The 12698-nt window shown below is 43.7% G+C and overlaps 1 protein-coding gene across 1 annotated transcript in view; it reads right to left on the reverse strand.

Moving 5' to 3' along the window:
- Positions 1-6377, reverse strand: part of LOC311136602 (protein Wnt-11-like) — a 31308-nt gene extending 24931 nt beyond the window's left edge. The window contains exons 1-3 of the mRNA XM_084170794.1: positions 6167-6377; positions 4485-4680; positions 391-635 (exon numbers count right to left, since the gene is read on the reverse strand). Of these exons, the coding sequence (XP_084026920.1) occupies positions 391-635; positions 4485-4567 (328 nt within the window). The 5' untranslated portion in view covers positions 4568-4680; positions 6167-6377. The remainder of the gene's footprint in view (positions 1-390; positions 636-4484; positions 4681-6166) is intronic.
- Between the last annotated feature and the right edge of the window lie 6321 nt (positions 6378-12698).

The following is a 12698-nucleotide window of genomic DNA, read 5'->3' on the forward strand; positions in this document are numbered from 1 at the left end:
TCACATGTTTTTCTCACAGCATAAAATGTTGAATTTGTTAGGAATATCTTTCGATCAAAGAAAGGCTATTTCTAAGACTCTGTATGCTATATTGCTTCATTTCCTGTTACAAACAAATAAGCTACTAGCAAACATTGTGACAACCAACAACGTACTGTGTGACATCCAATCCCGCGATAGGGCTGGTTGTCACAAGTGGACATAGTGTGTTTGAAGGCGTATAACTCCATGTTGGAATAAGATATGAGGGTCCCCATTTCAACCCAAGACCTTGGTCTTTCTCCTAATATTGAAAAGGCTTGTAAGATATACTGGTGCTGAGAAATACACACAAGAGTAAAATGTGTGATAACCAACCCGTCTCCCCTAGATTGTGACTAGTAGGCCTACCTCTGTCAAGGTCCGGACGATACCTCAAGGAGTCACTGGGGATATCAATAGAGGAACAGTTCCAACGCATGTCAGCGAAGGTCTTCTGGCAGGTCTTCTTGACCTCGCGGGCTGCAGCGATGATGGTCTGCATGAGCTCCAGGTTGCTCCGACACAGTTGGGCTTGTGATGACACCAGGCCGGGCAGCAGCTTGCAGTGCTGGGTCTGGTTGATGTGTAAGGACGTGGGTGTGTGTGATAGGGCCCTGGAACAGAAACAGATGTAATTATAAGTACTTAATTATGATGGCTTCAACTCAGAGGTTTCTATACTGCAAAAATGTAATCATCAAAATTCCAAGATGAAAATATTTTAAGTTTATGATTTGAAATATGACATTATTTTATGAATGCAAAAGCCGATGCCATTGCTGAAAGTCATTTTCTCACTTCTAACATACATTAACTTTTTAGGCCCATATGTCACGATCGTCGTTAAGAGAGGAGGACCAAGGCGCAGCGTGATGAACGAACATGTTTATTTATCATTAGCGATAAACACGGACAGTAAACAAAAACAACAAACGACTCGTAACGTCCTAGGTAACATAGACCAACACGGAACAAGAACCCACAAACACAAAGGGAAAAACAGACAGTTTAAATATGGCTCCCAATCAGAGACAACCAGCCAACAGCTGACACTCGTTGCCTCTGATTGGGAGTCACTCAGGCCAACATAGAAATAAACAAACTAGAACTCCCAACATAGAAATACACCACATAGAAAGAACACACCCTGGCTCAACATATAGAGTCCCAGAGCCAGGGTGTTACAGTACCCCCCCCTAAAGGCGCGGACTGCGACCGCGCCTCAACTAGAGCAAAACAGGGGAGGGCTGGGTGGGCATTCCTCCTCGGCGGCGGTTCTGGCTCCGGCCTTTCCCACCACCCTCCAATAAACCCCCCATAGCGCCCCTGGTCCGGTCTGGCCCCGCTGGCTGGAGCTGAACTGGACGTAGCAGGAGCGGTTAGCTGTGGTTGTGCTGGACTGACGACGCGCACCCCTGGCTTGGTGCGTGGAGCCGGAACGGGCCGGACCGGGCTGATGACTCGCACCCCTGGCTTGGTGCGTGGAGTAGGAACGGGCCGAACCGGGCTGACGATGCGCACCCCTGGCTTGGTGCGTGGAGTAGGAACGGGCCGGACCGGGCTGACGATGCGCACCCCTGGCTTGGTGCGTGGAGCCGGAACGGGCCGGACCGGGCTGACGACTCGCACCCCTGGCTTGGTGCGTGGAGTAGGAACGGGCCGGACCGGGCTGACGATGCGCACCCCTGGCTTGGTGCGTGGAGTAGGAACAGGCCGGACCGGGCTGGCGACGCACACCGTAGGCTTGGTGCGAGGAGCAGGGACAGGCCGGACCGGGCTGGCGACGCACACCGTAGGCTTGGTGCGTGGAGCAGGAACAGGCCGGACCGGGCTGGCGACGCACACCGTAGGCTTGGTGCGTGGAGCAGGGACAGGCCGGACCGGGCTGGCGACGCACACCGTAGGCTTGGTGCGAGGAGCAGGGACAGGCCGGACCGGGCTGGCGACGCACACCGTAGGCTTGGTGCGTGGAGCAGGGACAGGCCAGGCCGGGCTGTGGAGACGGATAGGAGACCTGGAGTGAAGAGCTGCCACAACCCGTCCTGGCTGAATGCCTACCTTCACACACTCTGTGTGAGGCATCAGCACAGGACGTACAGGGCTGTGTACCCGTACTGGCATAACAGCACGTGACACTGGCGCAGGATATCCGGGACCGAGGAGAGGCACTGGAGACCACGAGCGCTGAGCCGGCACACTCCGTCCTGGCTGCATGCCCACCTTCGCACAACACGTGCGGGGTGCTCGCACAGGACGTACCGGACTATGCCGGACCACTCGTGGCACAGTACGCAGCTCCGCATACCCCGGAACCTGACCAGTCTCATGCTGCCATGCCTGAGTACGGGGAGTTGGCTCTGCTCTCCATCCAGGCTCCGCCAACCTGCCTTCTGGCCCCCCAAACCCGGTGAACTCCTCTCCAAATCGCCCTGTGGCAGCCTCCTGCTGCCCAGCCGCCCATGCCGTGTGCCCCCCCCCAAAAAATGTTTGGGGTTGCCTCTCGTCCGTCCGACGATGACACTGCTGACGCCGCTGCTCCTCTCTCGCCAGGGCCTTAATCCTAGCCCATGGCCCTTTGCCCCCGAGCATGTCCTCCCAGGACCACGATTTGCCCACCTGGGCCATCGCCAACCTCTCCATCTCCTTTCCCGGCGCTTCCTCCCATGTCCAGTCTGCCTGCTCCTGGACACGCTGCTTGGTCCTTGTATGGTGGGTTCTTCTCCTCGATCGTCGTTAAGAGAGGAGGACCAAGGCACAGCGTGATGAACGAACATGTTTATTTATCATTAGCGATAAACACGGACAGTAAACAAAAACAACAAACGACTCGTAACGTCCTAGGTAACATAGACCAACACGGAACAAGAACCCACAAACACAAAGGGAAAAACAGACAGTTTAAATATGGCTCCCAATCAGAGACAACCAGCCAACAGCTGACACTCGTTGCCTCTGATTGGGAGTCACTCAGGCCAACATAGAAATAAACAAACTAGAACTCCCAACATAGAAATACACCACATAGAAAGAACACACCCTGGCTCAACATATAGAGTCCCAGAGCCAGGGTGTTACACCATAACTATAGTTATGCCATATACTGAACTATTGTGCCTCACACATGTTTTGAACCAATCAACTGTTGGAACTTTTTTAAATGTTGGCATTCGTACCACTTGACTTGGAAGATACCAAAATACCAAAGAGAGGATGCCAATGGAAATCTCTCAAGAAGTCACGAACAGGTAAAACATAACAGACCACAGCTTGGCATAAGACTACTCTCCTGATTTACTTCAGCAGAGGTTCCAGAACATGCCAAATGATTAATTCATCATAGGCAAAAAGCCTGACCCAGATCTAACTGACAGCACTACATCTATCCATCTATCATCATTTACATTCTTCATTGTTAAAGGATTGCATTCTACCGAGACTTTAGTTTGACATAAATCATCTGATTACGGAAATCTAAAAGGGTGGCACACATACTTGATTTGCACTTAGACAGAACAGAAGATTAGTTAATAGAAAAACCACCAGAGAACCTGGTCAGTCAGTCAGTCAGTGTCTGATCTCTGCTTTCTATGTCTTGCTGCAGCACTGCGAGGGAGAGAGAGTTCCGTGAGAACCAGCCAGTGCCTCCTGCACTTTGGCCTGTTTCGGATTAGGAGCTAGAGGAGCGGCCACTCCATGCCCAACGATAAGTTGTGACAGACTCCGCTGTGCTCATGGTAACCCAGAGCTCACAGGTGTTTATGGCCCCATCTGGTTCACATCCAGGCCCCGTAGCAATATCAAGGTTGGGAGAGACCCTTTCTACTATAGGATTTAGCACAATGTCATGCAATCTCCATCTCACTCTCTCTGAGGCACATTTACTGTTCGACTGTTATAGCCTATAGAAATCTTACAACAACTCACTCATAGGTTTCAGATGCTACAGATGGTAAATAACCATCCCAAATCATGTGCAGGCCTAAAATGTCCATCAATCTATGAACGGAATAGAAATATGTACCAAAATCAATAAGGAATTTGTATATCTAAGGGGAAAACTTCCAAATTATGTCACTCTTGGTTATAATGATGTTTAACACACAAGCTGCCTGTTGCTTTCGAGTACTCTGTTCCAACAGATTCACTTTTTACCCCATAATTCCCGTTCAAATCTTCTCATTAACATTCATCATGAGACAAATGGAGAACCTGGACTGACATAATGCACAGCCTTTCTTTTAGTTTACCAACAGAAAATGTGGCAAATGTTCATCCTCAGATGGACAATAAAGTTAAATTATATTCTATTTTTCTGCAGGTTTAGATTAAATACAGTAGGAAACAAGAAGGACTTGGAGAGCCCCAGCTTCTGTTTTACTGCCTATGCACAATATAGGCCACAATAAACAGTAAAGCAAAAGGAAAAATGCACACACATAAAATACAAAATAAAAGGTCCTTACAGCCATTTGATGCCGGAGCAGATCTGGGACAGCAGCAGAATGGTAAGCAGACAGAGTGGGAGGGTGTTAGGCGTTTTCTTCATAATGATAATGTTCCAACTTAGAGATGACAGTAATGCAGGTGGCTGTTGGCTTTTAGGCTCTTATAGGTGCAATCACAAGTCAACTGCCATGGCACCGTCTCTCCCTCTTTCCCCTGTTTGGTGGAATAGAAATATACACCATTAAAAGAACACTCCACACTATTCAAAACAAAATGGCAAAAGATAATTTTATAATCTATGCTATAATGGTTTTGTTCACTGCCACATTTCATATGTATAGTGGAAAAGTAATAGAGAAATCTAAAACCCTATTTCAAGAAATTGATTAATTGTGGAACTCTTGTGCACATCCTTCCCACTGTGCAACAACACTCACTGCAGGGGCTATTGAGCCTGAATTTCATAAACTAGCAGCACATCAACTTTTCTGAGTATGCTCATAAATTCAAATTATACATTTGGGAAACACTAATCATATGTTACAGAAACCCTTGCGAAAGTTGATAGATTCTCACAAATTCTCACAATTGAGTTACAATATATAAAAAAATCCATTACAGGGCATTACCTCCATCAGATAGGGCTTTTTATTGTCATGTGATGATAAGGAACAGAACTTTAATTCTATACCTCAAACAAAACACTAATCTCACTGATTATAGTGATATTTAAAGTGGAAATAATAGTTGCTTAAATATGTCTCATCACCACAAATAATAAGACAGTATAATAGCACTATTATTTCAATTTATTTTCACCCTGTTACAAATCTTCCTAAGCATCTCTAACCATGTGTGTAATACAAACCTATAGCCTAATTTATAGACCTTTTGCGAATTGTGATCTAAATTGGGTACGCTGTACAGGAGAGCTACATCAGACCCTTTGGACATTTCAGCTACAGCGCATGTGGTATAACGGTTAGCAAGTAATCAACTATCAGCAAGCAATCCGTTTAGATAAGAAAATCCGATTTTACATTAATAACATTTCTTCAACACTTAAACATTTAAAGACATTTAACATTTCTTTACAAAACCTTAAAGTTGTGGTAGTTCCATTTGTCCCGATCTCCCATTTTATATAAGGTGCATTGGGTTTATGCGAGGGAAACCGCTCTGTGCATGCAGAGGTTACATTGGGATTTTGTGTGGGGTGGAACTGTCAACTAAATTAATAGTTTTCCCTATGATCACCTTCAACAAATATCTATTAAATTCCCTTTGTATACTATAGCCATATCAGCCACTCAACCTAAACAGTGGAACTTTATTCCACATCGTTCTCTTTCAATTTCCCCTCTATCTGCATGTTTGAAGCTGTCTCCTTGTTATTATAGCCTTCTACCTCTATTCAGTCGCAGTGGGAACAAGAGGAAAATAAAGTTACACTTTAAATGTAGTTTGAGGCACGTTCAACGTAATAAGATAGCCTACACTCGAGTCTTTATTCGAAAATATCTTGGATATTATCTATCCAAACTAAAATCACGAGTAAAACTATAAGATATAGCCTAATCTTTAAATATCCTAACTCGTGTTCAACCAATTAAAAGCTTTAAAACTCTGAAAATAAGCATGTCATCGATAACTTTAGACTTTGATAGCCATGTCATGAAACTAGACCATTGCTCCTCACCTTTAATGATGATTCGTGTCAGTATAAATTCCGTGTAATATCCTTTTGAATTCAATATCCTCCACAAATTCGTATAAATCCACAATTTCGCAATTCAAATGAATCCAAAGAAGAGGTAAGCATCGTTTACTCCCCAGCAACAGTGGCTATCTCTTCTCTCTCGCAGCTTATTCAGCGTTGTGTGTCTCGCGCTGCGGAATGTGTCGGACTCATGGCAGTGGGGCAGCCTCAACTCATAAGTACTCCTGCGCGGCTTTGATCTCACTGGTGATGTCAGGCTTAATTAGCATAACAAAGCGGGTTGAATTTGGACTTCCAAGGCGAGAGGTAACATACCCACCCTGTCATTGTCCAATCTTGTTCTACATGTTAGACAATTTTAACCAATTGTGTTATAGTTTATGTTATATATTTTCGCAGTTTTATTTTCTAGGTTGCCCCCAACACTAATGTTCACAAAAATGATGATAATTGGCTAATACATCATGGAAACCACGAATAGTTTCACGTTTTAATGTCAAATACACAAGTACAGTGAAATGCCTTTCTTGCAAACTCAAAACCCAACAATGCAATAATCAATAACAATGTAATACTAGAAAACAAACACATAAGAAATAAGAAGAAATATGAAAAACACAATAAGTAAGTAAGCATACTGCAGGGTCTGTTCCAATACCATATTTACAATGTGCAGGGATACTGCAGTGATGGAGGTAGATAATGTATGTACAGGGGTAAGGTGTGCGTGGGTGTAGAGTCAGTATAAATGTATGTGCATGTTATGTGTGAGTGAGAAGATGTTGGAGTGAGTGTGAGTGTGAGTGTGTAGGGCCCTGTGAGTGTGCTAGGTTAACTCAGATAGTCATTGTAGCTATTTTGTTAGCTATTTGTCCGTCTTATTTCTGGGGGATAGAAGCTGTTCAAGAGCCTGTTGGTGCCAGACTTGATGCACCGGTATCGCTTTCCGTGCAGAAGCAGAGAGAATAGTCTATGTCTTGGGTGGTCGGATTCTTTAACGATTTTCTGGTCCTTCCTAACACACCGCCTTATAAGATGTCCTGGATGGCAAGTAGCTCGGCCTAATAGGCCCAATAATATATTATTATTATTATGCAATTACCTTAATGGGCCTATTGTTTTATTATCAGCATCATCAATGTAATAAAAAAACTGACATTTAATTTAAACTCAATGTGGACAATTTGAATATGCTGAGTTTTCTTAAATATATTCGATAATAATAAACAAAAACATAGGCATAGGAAAATGTTTAACGCACATAATGATTCCACCATGGTCACCTTGTTAATAATTTTACAACAAGGCAGGTAACTATTTCCTTATAATTTCTTTGTTTTAATATTAGTGAATGTTCCCATGCATCGCCAAATGCATTTTGTATAAACCAATCACCTGGCTTTCTTTGCTCACTTCGCCTCCTGCAGAGAATTCCGTAACGCTCAGTGCTCTCCCCTCAGTAAAACAACCACACACCCAAGCTCTGTAATAACCATGCAATTAAGACACGTTCATTAAGACTGTTTTCCCACTGTTAACACGGTTCCAGTGTGTTGTTGTCTGACTGAGACGGAACTCCGTCGGTAATTTGAGCGGGTGTTTTGCCTTTTTATTTTATGGGGACAAACTTAATGAGAGAAAGGAGCACACAACAATGTAGGCAACAATTCCATTTCAGAAAGCATAGACCTATAGGACCATTACCTATGAGTGTAATGTATGTGCATTGGATTACTAGTGTAAAAATGCATATGACAGAACAAAAAGTAGGATGGCATTTTATTTTACTGGCTTAGCCAGCCCAGAATGATATTCAATCAGTTATAAATGAAAATGTAGAAAGAAAACGTTTATTAATTTGGGAAATGTTTCATGAACAGTCCTACTGTAATGTTATGTTTTGGAACACTTTGCCAGTATAGGCCTAAAACAAACTTGAAACCCTGATGCAGTCTTTGCAAAAACAAAAGACAAACTGGAAAAGCTATTTAGTGATATATTAAAACAACACCACAATTCATCAGATTTTACAATGCTGGGCTAGGAACATAAATCAACTGTAATAGCAGGTAGCTTAGTGGTTAAGAGTGTTGTGCCAGTAAACGAAAGGTTGCTGGTTCTAATCCCCGAGCCGACTAGGTGAAAGATCTGTCGATGTGCCCTTGAGCAAAGCACTTGGCATACTATACACATTTTAGAAAGATATCTGAATATGTATAAACATTTACATTTCAGAGCTAAGGCATTGAAAGGTGATGAACGTTTTCACAATAACTGAAAGTGCCCTTGAGCAAAGCACAGTGTCTGCTAAATGACTAAAATGTAATGTAATATTCATGTAAAACATTTTCTTACCTTTAATGACAGTTCAACATTCATTGTCCAATGACAGCCTTTTTCTTCTGTTTGGAAATTGTATGATAGCAGAAATTATATGTCCACTAAATATAACTGGTTTAAAAACTATCCAGGGAGGCTCCAGTTGCTAACTGGTGGAATACACGGATTAGAAATAGAATCATGACATTATACAAAAATATGATGGGTATTCAGCGTAAAGGAAATTATATTGTCAACGGAAACTAGTAACACTATCACAGCCACTCTTTCTCCCACCATGTGTTTTTACTCAACAGGGGTCCTCTACCAAACAGTATTATTTTTCTGGTCGGGTATCATGAAACTTGCTTGAAACGCAATTATGGGAATGCCAAATTAGCACGCACGCACGCACGCACGCACGCACGCACACACACACACGTCCACCAACTCCACCAACTCCACCACCACCACCAGTAAGATCCAGTGTAGAGTGGGCTGGGCTCCAGACTGGCCTGCAGGCATGGTTTAAACCACTGACCTTGCTACCCTCCCCGCGCCCAACATGCTAGCAGATCCTCTACTGGCTGCTCCAGAGGGAAGGATTAAGAGCTGTCACAGTTTCTTACTGCCGGTTTGATCATGTGGGGTAGACACATTTACGAACCAGGACATGCCAACTTCCCCTCTGCACAGGGGGATTCTGTGGCCCAAATCTCTTTGGAAAACATGGTACAATCCAAGGTTGTTATTTGACAGTAACATGTGTCTAGGGAATGCTTGGAGTTTGAGTTAACCTTTTGCTGCAGTGGGCTAAATCAGGGTCACACAGAGGGTTTCTTGGTAGTCTTAAACAAATCCTATTTGTAGTGTGCCATGTTTCTGGTTCCGGCGGAGTGGGTGAAAGGTGTTTTATGGTAGTAAACTGTGAATGGACATGGGTTGTACTGTGTGTGGGGAAGGAGGGGGCTGCAGCAGAGCTTACTGTAGCTGGAGCACTATAGCACAGTCTCAGGGTTGTCCGTTTTACACAGAGGCTCTCCATTCCTGTCTGAGCCAGGATCAACACACAGGCCTTTGATCTCCCATCTCACCTTTCAACCAACACACAGGGGAAAGGAAACCTTTTGGCTGTTCTGACTGGACAGCAAAGCCACATGACTTTATAAAAATGAAAAACCTCATAGTTGTTTTACCCGATAACAGCCAAACCTTCATCAAAACTTTGTTAGATTTAGCACGTGCAATTATTCTCTGTATATGTACAACAAACTCACAATGCCTTGTTCTACCCCACAGAAAGAGCCTGAAGAGGTCTGAATATAGTTCTTAAACGTTTGGGAGGGAAACATGCTTAAACGTTCAGGAGGAATGGCTCTTCCAGCTCACAATGATGTCCCATTGTCTCCCCAATCTCAAGAGTACCAGAGGTATATCAAGAGGAGATAAGACCACTCACCTTTCGCCTCCTGGGATACAGGCCTGAATAGGCCCTGAGTCACAGCTACCCAGCAACTACCCCCTGAAAAGACTAACCTGTCTGGCATCCATTCAACCCTTTCCCTTTATTCCTCTATCCCTCCTGTTCCGTGTTTCTAAGCACCACCACCAGACTGGCAAGTTTCATCATGGTGTTGCAACTTGTTTTAGCGCTCACATACTCCCATCTACAGGCACAGAAGATTGTTGTTACTTCAATCAAGTAACTAATGTGAATGCCATTGCATTATTGTGAGAAAGATCTGAAAGTTGATAAAGTTGAAGTCGGAAGTTTACATAGACTTAGGTTGGAGTCATTAAAACTTGTTTTTCAACCACTCCACAAATTTCTTGTTAACAAACTATAGTTTTGGCAAGTTGGTTAGGACATCTACAGTGGGGAAAAAAAGTATTTAGTCAGCCACCAATTGTGCAAGTTCTCCCACTTAAAAAGATGAGAGAGGCCTGTAATTTTCATCATAGGTACACGTCAACTATGACAGACAAAATGAGGAATAAAAATCCAGAAAATCACATTGTAGGATTTTTAATGAATTTATTTGCAAATTATGGTGGAAAATAAGTATTTGGTCACCTACAAACAAGCAGGATTTCTGGCTCTCACAGACCTGTAACTTCTTTTTTAAGAGGCTCCTCTGTCCTCCACTCGTTACCTGTATTAATGGCACCTGTTTGAACTTGTTATCAGTATAAAAGACACCTGTCCACAACCTCAAACAGTCACACTCCAAACTCCACTATGGCCAAGACCAAAGAGCTGTCAAAGGACACCAGAAACAAAATTGTAGACCTGCACCAGGCTGGGAAGACTGAATCTGCAATAGGTAAGCAGCTTGGTTTGAAGAAATCAACTGTGGGAGCAATTATTAGGAAATGGAAGACATACAAGACCACTGATAATCTCCCTCAATCTGGGGCTCCACGCAAGATCTCACCCCGTGGGGTCAAAATGATCACAAGAACGGTGAGCAAAAATCCCAGAACCACACGGGGGGACCTAGTGAATGACCTGCAGAGAGCTGGGACCAAAGTAACAAAGCCTACCATCAGTAACACACTACGCCGCCAGGGACTCAAATCCTGCAGTGCCAGACGTGTCCCCCTGCTTAAGCCAGTACATGTCCAGGCCCGTCTGAAGTTTGCTAGAGTGCATTTGGATGATCCAGAAGAGGATTGGGAGAATGTCATATGGTCAGATGAAACCAAAATATAACTTTTTGGTAAAAACTCAACTCGTCGTGTTTGGAGGACAAAGAATGCTGAGTTGCATCCAAAGAACACCATACCTACTGTGAAGCATGGGGGTGGAGACATCATGCTTTGGGGCTGTTTTTCTGCAAAGGGACCAGGACGACTGATCCGTGTAAAGGAAAGAATGAATGGGGCCATGTATCGTGAGATTTTGAGTGAAAACCTCCTTCCATCAGCAAGGGCATTGAAGATGAAACGTGGCTGGGTCTTTCAGCATGACAATGATCCCAAACACACCGCCCGGGCAACGAAGGAGTGGCTTCGTAAGAAGCATTTCAAGGTCCTGGAGTGGCCTAGCCAGTCTCCAGATCTCAACCCCATAGAAAATCTTTGGAGGGAGTTGAAAGTCCGTGTTGCCCAGCAACAGCCCCAAAACATCACTGCTCTAGAGGAGATCTGCATGGAGGAATGGGCCAAAATACCAGCAACAGTGTGTGAAAACCTTGTGAAGACTTACAGAAAACGTTTGACCTGTGTCATTGCCAACAAAGGGTATATAACAAAGTATTGAGAAACATTTGTTATTGACCAAATACTTATTTTCCACCATAATTTGCAAATAAATTCATAAAAAATCCTACAATGTGATTTTCTGGATTTTTTTTTCTCATTTTGTCTGTCATAGTTGACGTGTACCTATGATGAAAATTACAGGCCTCTCTCATCTTTTTAAGTGGGAGAACTTGCACAATTGGTGGCTGACTAAATACTTTTTTCCCCCACTGTACTTTGTGCATGACACAAGTAATTTTTCCAACAATTGTTTACAGACAGATTATTTCACTTATAATTCACTGTATCACAATTCCAGTGGGTCAGAAGTTTACATACACTAAGTTGACTGTGTCTTTAAACAGCTTGGAAAATTCCAGAACATGATGTCATGGCTTTAGAAGCTTCTGATAGGCTAATTGACATCATTTGAGTCAATTGGAGGTGTACCTGTGGATGTATTTCAAGGCCTACCTTCAAACTCAGTGCCTCTTTGCTTGACATCATGGGAAAATCAAAATAAATCAGCCAAGACCTCAGAATAAAAATTGTAGACCTCCACAAGTCTGGTTCATCCTTGGGAGCAATTTCCAAATGCCTGAAGGTACCACGTTCATCTGTACAAACAATAGTACACAAGTATAAACACCATGGGACCACGCAGCCGTCATACCGCTCAGGAAGGAGATGCGTTCTGTCTCCTAGAGATGAACGTACTTTGGTGCAAAAAGTGCAACTCCATCCCAGAACAACAGCAAAGGACCTTGTGAAGATGTTGGAGGAAACAGGTACAAAAGTATCTATATCCACAGTAAAACAAGTCCTATATCGACATAACTTGAAAGGCCGCTCAGCAAGGAAGAAGCCACTGCTCCAAAACTGCCATAAAAAAGCCAGACTACGGTTTGCAACTGCACATGGGGACAAAGATCGTAGTTTTTGGAGAAAT

This window comes from Coregonus lavaretus (assembly GCF_964263955.1).
Source record: "Coregonus lavaretus genome assembly, chromosome: 10".
Classification (NCBI taxonomy): Eukaryota; Metazoa; Chordata; class Actinopteri; order Salmoniformes; family Salmonidae; genus Coregonus; species Coregonus lavaretus.